The sequence below is a fragment of the Castor canadensis genome, chromosome 15 (assembly GCF_047511655.1).
Source record: "Castor canadensis chromosome 15, mCasCan1.hap1v2, whole genome shotgun sequence".
Lineage (NCBI taxonomy): Eukaryota > Metazoa > Chordata > Mammalia > Rodentia > Castoridae > Castor > Castor canadensis.
The window spans coordinates 65,449,978-65,466,521 of NC_133400.1; the positions used below are offsets into that span (position 1 = coordinate 65,449,978).

General features: G+C 43.5%; 2 protein-coding genes across 2 annotated transcripts in view; both read right to left on the reverse strand.

The window, feature by feature from the left end:
- Pard3 (par-3 family cell polarity regulator) overlaps positions 1 to 16,544 on the reverse strand; it is a 689,221-nt gene that overhangs the window by 4,966 nt on the left and 667,711 nt on the right. The gene's annotated exons all lie outside the window — the stretch shown is intronic.
- On the reverse strand, positions 963 to 2,561 carry LOC109698323 (tubulin beta chain). The gene has a single exon (XM_074056328.1). It carries the CDS (start codon positions 2,407 to 2,409, stop codon positions 1,075 to 1,077), a length of 1,335 nt encoding a protein of 444 aa, XP_073912429.1. The 5' UTR covers positions 2,410 to 2,561; the 3' UTR covers positions 963 to 1,074.

The following is a 16,544-nucleotide window of genomic DNA, read 5'->3' on the forward strand; positions in this document are numbered from 1 at the left end:
CTGTTGCTATAACACAATACCAGAGACTAGGTCAGTTATTATAAAAAGAAGACTGTTTTGGCTCACAGTTACGGAGGTCCAAGAGCATTGGTGCCAGCATCTGCTCAGCTTCTAATGGAGTCATGTGTGGCTCCATGTGTGGGAGAAAGAAGAGGAAGCAGCCATATGAAGAAGAGAGATGAAGATGGCCAAACTCCTGTAGTAACTAATTTGTGTAGAAAACATTAATTCACTCATGGTGGATCCTTTCTGACACCAAATGCCTCTTAAAAGCCCCACCACCGCTCTACACTATTACATTGAGGACCAATCCTCAACCTAAGTTTCTGTGGAGACAAACCATATTCAAATTATAGAAAATTGTTATTCTAATATTTGGTGCAAAGACACAACCTATGGTGGATTTTTTAGCATTGGTAAAAGACTGTTAGAGAACTTTCCCTATAGAACACCTCTTGGACTCCTGCTTAAAAGATTTGCTTGCACCATGTATAAGGATATAGTAAATATTTCATAAGCAACATGCATCCTTATAGGCTAGCAACCATCAAATAATTATTTTCCCTTCATTTCAATTAATCTCAACAAATGTCAACTGAGTGACTATTATGCACAAATCTCTGTGCCAGCTGCAAAAGGACCTAGAACACCCTTTACTTCCTTCCAGAAGCACCATCACCAGCTCACCTTGGCACCAGCTCACTTTGGGCTCTACAATGCCAAAGTGAGCTACTGAGAGGGACACAGTGTCTGTTCTCAGGGAGCACAAGAAGGATTGGTTTATCTTCATAAGGATATGGAGAGAGATACCTGTGAAATTAAATAAGCAAGAGGTCATTGGCCTGAGGCTGTCTCCCTACTTTGAGTTCCTATGTTTTTTTTTTTTTTTTTTTTTTTTTTTTTCAACAAACAAATATTTATTGAGTGCCTACTATGTGACAGGCACTGTTCTACATGCCCCCAAAAAGAAAAAAAAAAAAAAAAAAAAGACAGGCAGCAGAAACATATTCTGAAGGGGCAGATGAAGAAGGCTGAGGGAACTGAGGAGCCTGAGATGTTAGGGGGGGCTCTGCCTTAGGCTTCCTCTTCAGCCTCCTCACCGAAATCTTCTTCCTCTTCTGCGGTGGCATCCTGGTACTGCTGATACTCAGAGACGAGGTCATTCATGTTGCTCTCAGCCTCGGTGAACTCCATCTCGTCCATGCCTTCACCTGTGTACCAATGGAGGAAGGCCTTCCGGCGGAACATGGCAGTGAACTGCTCTGAGATGCGCTTGAAGAGCTCCTGGATGGCTGTGCTGTTGCCAATGAAGGTAACTGCCATCTTGAGACCACGAGGTGGGATGTCGCAGACAGCTGTCTTGACGTTGTTGGGGATCCACTCCACGAAGTAGCTGCTGTTCTTGTTCTGCACATTGAGCATCTGCTCATCCACCTCCTTCATAGACATCCGCCCACGGAAGACAGCAGCCACAGTGAGGTACCGGCCGTGGCGGGGGTCACAGGCAGCCATCATGTTCTTGGCATCAAAGACCTGCTGGGTGAGTTCAGGCACAGTGAGAGCCCGATACTGCTGGCTTCCGCGGCTGGTGAGAGGGGCGAAGCCAGGCATGAAGAAGTGGAGGCGTGGGAAGGGCACCATGTTGACTGCCAGCTTGCGGAGGTCAGCATTGAGCTGGCCAGGGAAGCGGAGGCAGGTGGTGACACCGCTCATAGTGGCTGAGACGAGATGGTTTAGATCCCCGTAGGTTGGTGTGGTCAGCTTGAGGGTGCGGAAGCAGATGTCATAAAGGGCCTCGTTGTCAATGCAGTAGGTCTCATCAGTGTTCTCTACCAACTGATGGACAGAGAGGGTGGCATTATAGGGCTCAACCACGGTGTCAGACACTTTGGGTGACGGCACTACACTGAAGGTGTTCATGATTCGGTCAGGATACTCTTCACGGATCTTGCTAATGAGGAGGGTGCCCATTCCGGAGCCTGTGCCCCCACCCAATGAGTGGGTCAGCTGGAAGCCTTGCAGGCAGTCACAGCTCTCTGCCTCTTTCCGCACAACATCCAGGACTGAGTCAACCAGCTCAGCCCCTTCTGTATAGTGGCCCTTTGCCCAGTTGTTGCCTGCCCCAGACTGACCAAAAACAAAGTTGTCTGGTCTGAAAATCTGACCAAAAGGACCCGAGCGAACAGAGTCCATGGTTCCAGGTTCTAGATCCACCAAGATGGCACGAGGAACATATTTGCCACCTGTGGCTTCATTGTAGTACACAGAAATGCGGTCCAGCTGTAGGTCGCTGTCTCCGTGGTAGGTACCGGTAGGGTCAATGCCGTGTTCATCGCTGATCACTTCCCAGAACTTGGCACCGATCTGGTTGCCACACTGACCGGCCTGGATGTGCACGATTTCCCTCATGGTTAAAAATTTATTTTAATTTTTTTTGCTCGCCTCAAGGTATGTACGGGGCAAGGTATGTAAGGTTTTTTTTTCTGTGCTGGTTTCGGGCTGAAAGGATGGGACGCGCCCCGGAGGCTGGAGCAGCGAGATCCGCACGCGACGGCAGGAAGATTCTCCTTTGAGTTCCTATGTAACGAACTGAAGCCTAACTTAGCAGACAAACAAACCAAATCTAAGTTAAGAATGTGCTTTCATGAGAAATAGCTGAGCTTCAGTCAATCACAGGCAGCTAACTGATGAGACCATTCCCAAATAAGGTAACTGCCTAGCTGCAGCCAGTCAGGGGATTTCTCTGCACATAGACACAAGTTCAGTAATTCTTCCTGGAGGTGGAGCTGGTGAGGGTGAGGGGGAAGGTTGGCCTGGAAAGCTATGTGAACAGGGCTTTGCCTGAAGGCTAGGACTTTCCTAGAGAGCAGGCATGGATGATGTTTCAGGGTTGGAAGAAGAAGGGAAAGCCAAGAATGGGCTTTCCCAGCACAGGAAGATCAGTGCAAATGCATGGGATGGGTAAGACACATGAGCTCTCAGAGCAGTGATGAATCTATGGTCCTGCTTCAGTGGAGATGGTGAGGAGTGGCCACAGGGGCCATAATGAGACAGTCGGCCTAATTCTGTGGTGTTCAGGGGTCCTTAACCTGTTCAGGTATGAGGGATGTGCTTTCCCCTGACATTGCCCACTGGTTGTCCAGGGCCCCTCCTCACTCCTGTAGGATTTCCAGGGAAACTTTAAAGGTGGTTCTCTACTTGGGATTGACAGGACTAAGAAGCATGGGTTGGGGCACCTATGGCCCTCCATCAGCTAAGCAGCCTTGGGGAAGATGATGGCTGTGGTCTACCCCAGGACAGGCTGGGCCACACTTGAACTGATTCCACTCCTGCCTGCCTGGTCTCTTCTTCTTGAGGACCCTCAGTCTCTTACCACCTCCTTCTCTCTCTCTGAGCCCTGGACCCTCACTCTAGTGTAAGAGCCTGGAGAGGAGGAAGAGGCAAGGAGCCAGTTCTTACACATGAGTTCTCTCTCTAATCCTGTGCAGGCTGAGTCCTTGCCTTCCTTATTAAATCTTTTTTTTTTAAGTCCAGAAAGCTGTACCATCTTCCCTGCTTTCTATGCTCATTTCCCCTTTAAGAATAGTCCAACAGATCAGTAATGGTGGCTCACACCCGTAATCCTAGCTACTCAGGAGGCAGACATCAGGAAGATCAAAGTTCAAAGCCAGCCTGAGCAAATAGTTCGTGAGACTCTATCTCAAAAAAACTTATCACAAAAAAAAAAGGGCTGGTGAAGTGGCTCAAAGTAGAGGCCCTGAGTTCAAGCCTCAGTATCACCAAAAACAAACAATCAATAAGAGAGTAGTCCAACAATATCAATTAGTAAAAGGAAAAAAGAAAAGCGGAGGAAATCTGTATCACATTTCAAAAATAGTATGCTATGGTAAATGGATTGTTTAAATGATAATTGGTTTTGTAAATATATCTGTTTATTGCACTCATGAAGTGAAAAGTTCTTGAAATTCATCAAATACTTTCTTATGGGCTTTTAAACTTATCCAAGTCACCAGAGCACAGGTATTAATAGATCCATAGATATTAGTAAATCCATCTGAATCTTAATTTATACAGTTATTTTGCCACACAGATAAAACCTAAGAGTGTTTATCATTATTGTTCAACCAGCTGTCTGGTTCCTCCCCAATGACATCACTACTTTGAGTAATTGTATATAGCAAATATTTTAGTAAATCATCATTTTTCTCTTTCCGAAAAAAAAAAAACTCAAGATACAGAGATAATTCAATTCATCCATAGTCTGTAAATTCAAATGCAGTCTAAGTATAGCCACACCTCGTTTAAATAGTCCCTTTAGTCTCCTTAAGCTTTCTAATCACATTTTGCAAAAAATTGCTCAGGTTTGAATAATGTCTCTCCCAGCATAATGCCTGGTCCCACGAATTCTTTCCTGGACTCCTACCAATCCTGAAGACCCCACCCCTATAAACCATGGTACAATACAGCTCTGCAAGGATTTAGACAGCTGCTACATCCCTGAGGTATCAAGCCTATTGCTAAAATCTCTAGGATGCTATAACACTGTTCTTTAGCTCCATGAGAGAATACTAGAAGGTTTTATTTCTGCCCTGCTAGATGACATGGCTCAAAATGTTCAAACAAGATCACAGCAAGTGTGGCTCACTCAGAGACTCACCAGTCACACAAAAACTGTTTCATTTCAAGATGAACTCCTAGCAGGACAGAGAGACTTTTAGGTAGCTCTCAATCTTGGATTCTCGATAAGTCTACAAAGAACTTTTCCAGGAGGAAGTAGAAGCCAGTAGAATAATATATTGGAGATTCTTGCCTATGTGTATTTTTCTAGATCGAGTACATATATTTTTTAAAACTTACATTCTTCCTGGTCTTCCAATGCAGGCTTTGATTTCTGAAAAGATACTCTGGGAAATCTTACCAAAATGGAAAAATTAGTGACGTGGCATGGTAAAACACAGAAACCACTAATCACTTTAAAACATTATATGTGCATGAACGATGCATGAATGAGTGAGTGCCTCTGTGTGTGCATTTGTATATATGCCCCTTTTTAAAATCTCATCATTAATCATTCATTTGAAATTAAAACTATGTATATTTTTTCTGAGTGTGGTGATGCACAACTGTAATCCCAGCATTTAGGAAGCAGAGGTAGCAAGACCTTGTGTTTGAGGTCAGCCTGGACTACATAGTGAGACACTGTCACAAAAAAAAAAAAAGAAAAAGGAAGATGTGGAAAAAGGGTATAGTAGGGTAAATATGGTGCAAAAAAAATCAAAACAGAACTTTAAAAATCCATACAAAACTATGTTTTTATTTTGTTTCAGCTTTTGTTGATTTGGGGGAGGGGTTTTTTGTTTTTTGTTTGTTTTGTTTTTTGGAGACAGCATCTTGCTATGTAGCCCAGGCTAGCCTCTAACTCATTACCCTTCGCTTCTGCTTCCTGAGTGCTGGAATTACAGGTGTGTACTACCACATCTTTTGATTTTTAAAGAGATTTTTAAAAGAAATATGCCTCTAACCATTTCTAACTGATTAAGTCATTCTTTCTTCAGGTATCAAAGTCCTCTGAAATATTCTTTAAAGCTACAGCTTTCTGACCTTTAAGTCAGAATCTCTGGTGGCAGGGGCCAAGGATCTCTTTCTAACATCACTCTAGGTGATTCCAAGAACCATTGAGTCTACAGTCTAAAAACCACTGGATTAAATATTGAGAGTAATCTATAATTATGCTAGCATACATAGCCTGTACACACACACACACACACACACACACACACACGTGCACACATACATACACACATGCAACCTCTAGTCCCTCAACATTAGCCCTGCATGCAAAGCAATATCCTGATGCCACAACCCATGAATAGATTTCTTTGTAATAGACACTATGACAATGGCAAGTCTTGACTTTTACAGAATAATTTGCACCAAAAAAGATTCTAAGAATCCTCTTCAAGCCTCTCTCCTGCTCCTCCAATTTTCTTATTCTCAAGGAAAAAATAAAAGCTATTAAAATCTTCCCCTCATATGCACTGGAAAATAATAGCTATGAAAGAAATCTTTGAATAGTTGAAGAAATATGAATATGGGCTGTAATATGTTATTACAGTTAGATATGATCACATATATACACAGCTATATGTACATGTGTATGAAGAGAGAAAGCAACTGGATGATAATAATTGATAAATCTAAAGTATTTACTCTGCCTTCAACTTTTCTGTAGATTTAAACGTTTAAAATAAGAAATTGGGGAAAACAAATTTCTTTGCACTTGTCTTCCTGCTTTCTCTCCACCCCCCATGCCCATTCTGACACCTCCCATCTCCCAGCTGTTTGACCATATTGGACCACTCGTAATTACCAGAGGACCCAAGGGCCCCACTCTTCTCAAGTTTCCCTTGAAAGCTACAGGAGCAAGCAAGTGAACTGCCAGATCCACCTCCTCCCAAAACACGATGGCTTCCTCTGTCATCCTAACTCATTTTCTTTTAAGAAATCCCAGCATGTAAGATTCTCCACCTTACAACAGATGACTGCTTATCTGTTCATTCCCACGTAGCAGTTGATCCAAAAACTTCCAAGGCATATAGCAGTCCTAAGGGATTGGAGAGACACAACCCTGCAGACAGGGCAGGGCATTAACAGGTCCGGATCCATTCTTAGTTAGGCGCGTGGACAAAGATTGGTATCACTGGCTACAAAAGGACATGAGGACATCCAAGAGTAAATATCATTTATTTACCACTAAACTTTCTCACCACTGAATTCCCCTCTCCTCCGACACTATTTTCTAGCAAATTTCTAGCTCTGGACTGGTTCACACAATCCTTGGCAAAAATGGTTAAGTAGAAACATTCTCTTTTTAATTAAATTAAAACTGACACATAAAATACAAAAGTTGTACATGTTAATGGCATTCCATGTGGTGTTTCAATGCCTGTGTCATTATGTATTTGGGTTAAATATTCCTGTCTCCTCAAATGTTTATCATTACTTTATGGTGAAAACATTCAAAATCCTTTCTTGTAGCCTTTTGAGATACTCAGTACACATCGCTAGCTGCAGTTACCAACTGTACAAATAGCACACTAGAACTTTCTACTCTTATCTAACTACAACTTAGATCAACCTCTCATCTCTTCCTCTCTCCTACTTTCCCCAGCCTCTGGGAATCATCATTTTACTCTCAATATATTCAGACCAATTTTTTTTCCTATTTCACATGTGAATGACATTGTGTGGTACTTGGCTTTCTAGTCTTGGCTAGTTTCACTTAACATGTTGCAAATGACAAGATTTCAGCATTTTTATGGCTGAATAATATCCCATTGTATAGGTACCACATTTTCTTTATCCACTCATCCATTCATGAATACTTAGATTGACTAGAAACCCCCTTGATCAGTCAGGAGAGGTTTAATGATCTCCTAGGAAGTGTCTCAGTGTTGGCATCTGCCAGGAAGGTTCTCTATCTCCATGTACTGTTGCACTTTAGAAAGTTCAGGGTCAACAGGCCTAGGGCCCTCAAAACCAAGTGGAAAGCCAGCAGCCATTCTGAGGTATTAAGTAAATTCTAGACAGCTAGAACTTTGTAGTTTATTGGCAATACCATGAGAAATGTCATCATAGTTAAATGCACTCTAACTATGTGTGTGATGCCCAAAGCACCATGTAACTACCGAACAACACTGAAGGTGTTGAGTCAAGAGAGGACAGGTTGGGAATCTCCCACTAGAGGGCAGGAATCAAGAATTAAAATGGGACAGAAAAACCTAGAAGAGATGCTAGGTCTGACCAGAACAGATATTAGTATCTTATTCATAGTTGGCAAGTGGTGTTTTCTTATTCCTTGGTGGAGAGGAAATTAGAAATACATATCAGAAACTACCAATGACAGGCTGAATAATTCCACTCAAAGATGTCCAAATTCTAGTCTCCAGAAGCTGTGAGTATCAACTTTTATGCCAAAAGGACTTTGGAGATGTGACTAAAGATCTTCAGATGAAGAAATTATCCTGGGTTATCTCAATGAATGCTGAATATAATCACAAGGGTCCATATGAAAGGGAGTCAAGAAGCTCAAAGAGAAAGAGAACCATATGACAATAGACACAGAGATTGGAGTGATTTGGCCACAAGCCAAGGAAGGTGACAAGAATTAGATTCTCCCTGGCAGTCTCCAGAGGGAACCAACATGCCAACATCTTGAGTTTAGATTTCTGACCTCAAGAGCTGTAAGAAAATAAATTTGCACTGCAACAAGAAGGAGACTAATCATCAACCATGTAAATATTTTTCTCAGATGGTTGTGCTTAAGTTAGCTGATAGCAGACTGCAGCATTTATTTCACAGTGTTGGTTCCATTTTTCTCATTAACTGCTATTTTTCATATCTTTCTAAATTCTGTCAAGAAGCAGCATAGACTATAAAGAGATAGTCTACAGCAATCAAGGTGGACTCACCTAGTGAGAGGAGGAAGGACCCGCTGCCATCTTGTTGCAGAGCCTTGGCTACTTTTCTGGCTCTTATCTAGCCAGACTACACCTAAGCATCATGGAATTCTGGAACTGTGGCAAGTTAATCAACAGGGGCCCAAAGGAGACAATGGGAGGGGGAAAGTCAGGCTTCTCTTCAGTGACTAAATACCTGAAAGAAACAACTTACAAGAGGAAGGTTTATTTTGCTCATGGTTTCAGAAGTTTCAGCTCCTAATGGCAAGAAGGGTGTAGCAGAACAGCTCACATCATGGCCGACAGGAAGCAGAACAGAGAAGCAACAGGAAGGGGCCAAGCCAAAACATGGCCCCCACGGACACACCCTCAGTGACCTACTTCTTCCAACCATGCCCCACCTTCCACAGTTCTACCACCTCCCAAAGGTCTAGTCTAATTTTTCAATCCATCAATGAATTAAACCATTCGTTAGGTCACAGTCCTCATGATCTATCAGCTCTATGCCCTGCCAGACAGTCCCAAAGGTGTTCTTTACTAATCTCCTAGCCATCTCTCAATCCAACCAAGTTGTGAATCAAGATTAACCATCACAGGGATGCAGTTTGATGCAATAGAAACAAGTATGCAATTGAATCCTAGCTCTGTGGTTATAATTTAGAAATTTTAAGTTGCTATTTCATCTTAGAATCAGAAATAGTAATGATTATTTACTGACAAATTCTTGTGTATGGATGAAATTAGATAATGGAAAAACTGACCCTAACTTGGCTGCTATTTCAATTGTAGCTATTATAATGACTTTTCCAAGTCCATACAGGACATTATTGTCCAGAAGAGAACTTTGTCACCTGTATCCCCTCACAATGTCATTCTTCTATGCCAGACATGATACCATCTCACGGTACCCCAGGCTTCCTTAGACTTCCTTGGAGAATTGCTTTCTCTCAGTTTGTTCCTGTTTCTGGCTGCCCACGCCGACTGCCTAACCTCCCCTCAGTTCACTGAGTCCAACATTTGTTGGACACCAGCTGTGTGATGCATGGTGGATAATTTGGGCTGGGTGGGAGACAGAAGGGACTTGGCTAAGCAATACAATGCCCCTTCCTCAAGAAAAGGATATTTTTGTGTGTCTAAGCAAGAAGAGTTGACATTTCCAGTGCAAACTAAGTAGAGAGCATAAGAGGGGCAATGTGACGTGCCATGACTACTTCACAGGCAGATGAAAGTCTTCATATGGCTCCTCAAAGAGTGTTGTGATTTTAGCAGGCCCTGGATATGGCAAGACAGTGACAGATGGTGGAGAGACAGATGAAGAGTGTTGTACAGGAGGGAGGACATGAACATCTGGGGCCTGTCCAGACAAGGGTGAGCAGTCTGCCATGATGGAATTTAGGGGGCACAGTGGACATACATATATCCTCTCCACTACAAATGCAAGCACTGTTATTTCACAGTGTGAGTTTCACATTTCTCAATAATCTCTGTTTTGATCTTTGTAAAAGTTTTGCATTAACAAATTCTATCAAGAAGTGGTATAGAAAAAAACCAAAAGAAGTAGTATAGAAGGCTGAAAGAGTGGCTCAAGTGGTAGAGTGCCTGCCTAGCAAGCAGGAGACCCTGAGTTCAAACTCCAGTGCTGCCCCCCAAAAAAATAATCTACAGCAAAAAGACTGGAGGTATGGCTTAAGTGATAAAATATCTACTTTGCAAGCACAAAGCTCTGAGTTCAAAAACCCTTGTCCCGTGGCGGGGAGAGGGAGGGGGCGGAGTGGGTGGTAAGGGAGGGGGTGGGGGCAGGGGGGAGAAATGACCCAAGCCTTGTATGCACATATGAATAATAAAAGAAAAAAAAAAAACCCTTGTCCCACCAAAAAAAATAAATAAATAAAAAACTGAAGAAGTGGTATGACTATAGAGAAATAGTTGAGGGAGTGAACCCCACCTCCATAGCAATCAAGGCAGATTTGCTGGTGGGAGGGAGAAGAAACCTCTGCTATCTTGATGCAGAGCCTTGGTTACTTTTCTGGCTCCCATCTGACCATACTACACCAGGCACCATGGGACACTAGAACTGGGGCAAATAAAGTTCCTCATCAGGATAATTCTGCTTTGTTCTTTGTCAAAACAGGGTTCTGAGAAAGGCAAGGGGATTAAACTGATGTTCAGCACTTCTCCTAGGTGCAGCCAACAAGTAAATATAAAGCTGACTTTCACTCTTAGCTGCTTCTCTTAGTAAATAATTGTAGAGCCCGTGGCCCCCCATTAGCCTGCAAAACATATAGAAGAGACCCTTTTGAGTTGGTAGAGAGAGTTCTATAGAAGGGGAAGCCTGGCCTGGCTTCCCAATACAGAAAATCCCACTACCTCTTGACTATGGCAATCTGTGGCCAAAAAAGAGACCAAGGATCCCATCTGGAAGTTCACGTGAGGAAGGGTCTGAGCTGTTGACAAGACCCCAGCCAAGGGCCTGAGGGTCATATGAGAGGACCAATGCCAGCAAAACAGGGCCCAATGCTCATGGCCCCTCTGGAGCCACAAGGCTAACACAGTGCAGTGATCTGGAACAAATCCTGAGACTGTGAGCATGGACTGAAGGGGAGGACTCTTCAGGCACAATCAATATGGATTATGCCACTGAGGCAAAATCAGGGGAGCCAGGCTACATGCTCCCTTCCCACCCAGCAAGGGAGCAGTGTCACTAGATGGTACAGAACCATTCTTCCAGCTGACAACCACCTTCTTCTAGACATGAGGGTGATGGGTGTGTCTTGGGGGAAAAGACTAGAATAAAGGCAGTAGTAGATGATGCATGCAGTTGGAGAGACGATAGAGTCCCTTCACATTACCACTAATGGCCCAAAATACCCTGACATTTTCCACAGGTATTCATTGTTTGAAGTCTCAGTAGGCCGACATTTACATACACAACCAAATCTTTACTTTCACCCCACAAATTCCTACAAGGGCCCCTAGCTGTTAAAGAATCATGTTCACACAGAGGGTGGCAGCCACCCTGGCTCTGGAGTCCTACCTGAGGAAAGCATTGATGAGCAGGTACTTGTTAAACATCTTAACAGTCTTTCCTATAACAGGCTCTATGGAGATGATATTAAATTCATAAGTGAAATCCTTGTCAATTTGTCTCATTTATATTCAATCCTAGATAAAGGTCCCTCTCCTCCACAGCTTCTTGTCACATATTATTTTTTAATCAGATAATTTAACGCCAAACTACACTGGTGTGGAAGAAAGAAGATGAATGTGAGAGAGAGTTGGTCCTCTGAAGCTGCAATCAGAATGTAGGACTCGGCGTCTGGTTACATTCTTGGGCGTCTCAAATTTGATTTACTGAGATCAATAGCCATCCCTTCTCACTATACCTCTTCATCTCCAATCTGTCTCCCCAACTGTGCAACTTACTGTGATCAATGAGTGAGGGACAGCAGGGCTGGGGGTGGAGCTCAGTGTAGAGCATTTGCCTAACGTGTGCAAGGCCCTGGTTCCGTTGGCAGCACCAAAAAAACAGGAGTAAAAGATGGCTTCTCTGACTTCTAGAGCAAGGTTTGAATGGGGGATATGGGGAGGCAAACTTCTGATCCTTCTACCTTGATGGTCACTATTGGAAGGAACTCCAAGAAGAGCTGTGACAATGGCCTGGGGCTACTGACCTAGAGGGCCATGCCTCCAACATTGCCAGGAAGACACAGGCAGACAGCTGCTCCGGGCATGTTTGTGTATATGTAAATATCCCTATACATACTCTACACTCAGAGCCGTCTGGCCATCTGCCACAAATGCAGCGTGTGTCCCGACGATGCAGTCAGCATCACAGATGGTGATGGGGCCATCGCCATACTGCTCTGCCCCAGTCTTAGACTCTCACATGCAGACAGTCCCAGAATGGAATTTCTGAGCCTTTGAGGTTTTATTAAACAGAAAACACAACTCATATTAAATCTCATCTTATCATTCCTTTGCCCTAAATGGGGCAGAGAGCTGCCAAAACCATATTAACAGGACACGGTTGAAGATACCCAGACAGTAGGTCATCCAGACCCCTTTCTCTCTCCTGCCCAAAGCTCTTATGTAAACTCCACCAATATCTCTCCTTCTCAGATCCAAATCAACAGCCCATTGAAAGAGTTCCTACTTCAGATCCCTGAGACAAAAGTGAATTGCCAAGTATGGTCCCCAATAAATCCTATTGTTCCTTCCCTTGTCCCACCACTCTCTTCCAGCCTCACAGTGTCCTGATCTTAGCTTTTCTCTTTCACTAGATTCTTAGCACTGCTGCTTTATTTCCATAGAATCACAGAAGTCAAAGCTAAAAAAGACTTTGCATGATATTTCCTTTCACACAAACCCCCAAGAGCAAAATGTTACCAAACTCCTACTCTTAGATCCACAACAGACTTTTCTGCTGGGAATTGGGCCTGAGTGCAAAGTCGCACGTGATTGTTGAATTCTGTCCTATGCATCAGAGAGCAGCACTGAGCTTGGCAGGTGTCAGATGACTGGGAACATTTTCTCCTTCCAAAAGAGCTTTTATCACCCTGCTTAGCTTTCATTTTCTGCTCAAGATGAGAAGTTTCAAGTTCATGTATATTTCTATGTATTCTTATGATTAACTCCACCACTAACAACACAGTGCACGTCACAAGCTAAAACGTGCTCAGAGAGCTTGTTGGTACTGAATCAGGGAGCCAAGCAAACTCCATGAAACTTAGTCTCTTTAGTCTATGCTACAGGTGACCCTGGGAGAGGGCTCAAACTGTAGTGCTGAGGTCCATGGCAAGTGAACAGAAAGCCAGTTGTCCAGAGATGACAACAATTCACAGCACCTGCTTTGGATGGTTGGCCTCCTGTGATTTGCTACAGCCCCTTCCTTCCCCAGACCGCAGAGTGCCTACTCCATGCATCATTCTTTTGGGATCTGCTTTGACTGGTAATGTGTAGCCTAATGATAGGAATGCAGGTGTGGGAAGTGCTACCCAGGGGGAGAACTATTTAAGAGCCCAATATAATGAGAAGGTAGATGACTCAATAGTTTCTCATAGTTATTCTTTAACAATAAAATTGGCACTATTAAGTGATTTTCCAAAAGTTTTTTGTTTGTTTGTTTGGCAGTACTGGGGTTTGAACTCAGGGCCTTACACTTGCTAGGCAGGTGCTCTACCACTTGAACCACTCCACTAGCCCTTTTCTGTGTTGGGTATTTTCTACATAGGGTTCTTGAACTATTCCCCAGGAATGACTTCAAACCATGATCCTCCTGATCACTGCCTCCCAAGTAAACTAGGATTATAGGTGTGAGCCACTGGCACCCAGCCCAAAAGTATTTTAAGTAGACATCAGGGAGAAGGAAATGTCCCCAAACATTCTAGTCTGACAATGTGGGCATGTTACTTGACCAAAAGTAAATCCTCCTTGTTAGACCAGCTCACAAGGGCAGCTTAGCCCCCAACCCTATCTGCCAACAGGGAGAAGATTTATTCACAAAAACCAGATTTTATCATGAGTGTCCAATTTCAAAATGGTGGAGTTTTTTTCTCCATATCAGTCTGAAAATCAGCCCTGTTAAGAATCACAATCAGACCATATTGATTACTTCCCAAAGCATCTCTTCAGGGAATTCTCTATACAGACTTGACTGAGCTGATTTTAATTTAAGCACTTGGCTAGCTACAGATTCTATCATTTTAGCTTTGTGAAAATTATGGCATTGAGGACCCCGCTTCCCTGAGGAACTCAGCCCTCATGTTCTTCATGCCCTGTGGTTCCCAGCTGAGGGAGGCTCTGGGTAGGTCTGCCTCCTTTCCAGGGGAGCCCTGCATTGCCAGAACTTTCTCAACCATCAGCTGTGCTGTCTTGTCTGACAGCTAAGACCTGAAACACACTATCCCACTCTGAGAAGCAAATTTCCTGACCACATAGATGAAGGAAGCAATTTGAAGGAACTACATCCACTTGCACCATGGTTGGGGTTTTTAGTCTTTAGTTTTTGACTGACACATATTTGCACGTATTTATGAGGTACAGTATGATGCTTTGATTCAGCATACATTAAATAATGATCAACTCAGGGTAATTAGCATATCACCTTAAACTTTTATCATTTCTTTATTGGAAGTACATTCAAAATCCTCTCTTCTAACTATTTTGAGATACTTATAATACTGTTTTTTTTTAATCCTCTCTGACACCTCCAGAAAATGTCCTTCTGGCTAATTTGGCTGGACTGATTCTATGATTCATTGACAGTGAAGCAGAGTGGGAATTATGGATTCACAGAGGAGATCGATTTTTAATCCCTTTCTTGTCAAACTTATTTTCTTTCATAGTGTGAATGGAATTGTTAAAAATGATGTCTAAAGCAGAGCAGAAAAACAATGTAAATCCAGTGACAGGAAAAATTCCCCCCTCCCCACCCGGGCACCATCCAAAAGCCAAAGTCACTTGAGAGAAGGTGTAGGACTGGGAACCACAAGGGGGCGGCGCTTGCTCTGCCCAGGTCAACTGTACCCAGCCAGGATGTGACAGTGTGTGGGGAAGGCCAGTGTGCAGCCCTGAGTCAGCTCTGGAGACACCCACTGAAAACAAGCGTTCAGGCTTGTGGAGATGACATCTGAAGGCATGTGTAGGTGGCTTTCGTGTTTCAAATGCATTCAGACTACTTCATCATGTCATTTGTTCCATTAAGGTTTGTTTAGAAGAAAAAAAAAAATCCAGGAAGCTAACGTCAACATGAAGAGGATTTTGTACCATTCCTCCCACTTGAAGCAGTATCGCCTACATCACACTTACCCAGACATTGGGAACACTTTTGAAAGAAACTATGCAAAAATGACAGTCCAAAGTTCCTATTATTTTAGGAAGCTTTGTACCAAACATCTACTTTGATTTCACAGTTCTGAACACAAGGAGTTGTGACCACACTTCCAAGCGTGAGCCCTGCTCTGAAATAGGTGGGTAGTGTTGCCAGGATATGAGCAGCTGGTGGGCAGGAAAGAATCAGTGTGGCGTGGGACCATGACTTCTGTGACAGGCTGTCCCTCAGTTCATCTACTTTGTGTTCCTGAATCTGTGGGACAGCCTGTGTACCTAAGTAACCCACCCCAAAGGAGTGGGAAATTTTAAAATAATGATGGAGGCAGAAAGTTCTTTTAAGGATGGTTGTAGTGAAACATCAGGACAAAGCCAGAAATGGAAAAGAAGATAAGTGTCTTAGGTGACACTTAGATTGAAAAGCAGCTGTGGGTTTTGTTCTGTCACAGAAAACCATTGTGTTGTAATCCTTCCCATTGTATCAGCAAGAGGCATTGAGGGTTATAAACATTTTGTTGATTGGTTGGTTGTTGGGTTTGGAAAGCAGAAGCAAAGAAGAAAGAACAGTAACAAAAGCAATGAATTAGTGCAATAGATGAACACTGTGGAGAGGGAAGGAAACCTCAGTCCTTGGACCTGAGCTCAGAAAAGACACATAGTGGGTCCCCCACAGGACCATGGCAAGAACAGCCCAGTGTCATTTGGAGGGTGGGAGGGTACTAAATATGGGGTTGATACCAACCCAAATTTGAGTTGATTCAAACTCACTGAAAAAAATCTTTCAAAGTAGGGAAAGGCTGTGATACAAACCATAACTTGATGTGGTTCTTGCCCTCCCTTCCCTTCCCTGCACCATTCAGTCCTAGACCTATTAAGTGGTCCAAGCAAGGGGTGGAGGGAGGGGCCACCATGGGCGAAATGATGAAGACACCAGAGAAGAAGAGAAAGAGATCTGCTCAGAGGAGTCACCTGCAAGGGGTCCTAGAGCTCAGTGGGCCAAGGTGATGTCCTCAAGCAGGGTAGCAACTGTGGTCCAGCTCAGGGTGTGGAGCCTGAGTGGGCAAGGGGGTATCCTGTGGGGATGGCTCCAGTGGCCACCGGATACACCGAGGATGGATCAAATGCTGAGTGTACATGGAACTCAGGGTTCTCAGTATTAAAGTAAGGTTCTTACAAACAGGTAAAGAGAGAAAACAGAATGAACTCCATTGCATTGGATTGAAACTTGGAGCAGTGATACTATCCCTTGGGAGTTTC

What these genes read in the sequence shown, in the direction of transcription:
- LOC109698323 (XM_074056328.1), bottom strand. Translation starts at nt 2,409, where the DNA reads ATGAGGGAAATCGTGCACATCCAGGCCGGTCAGTGTGGCAACCAGATC.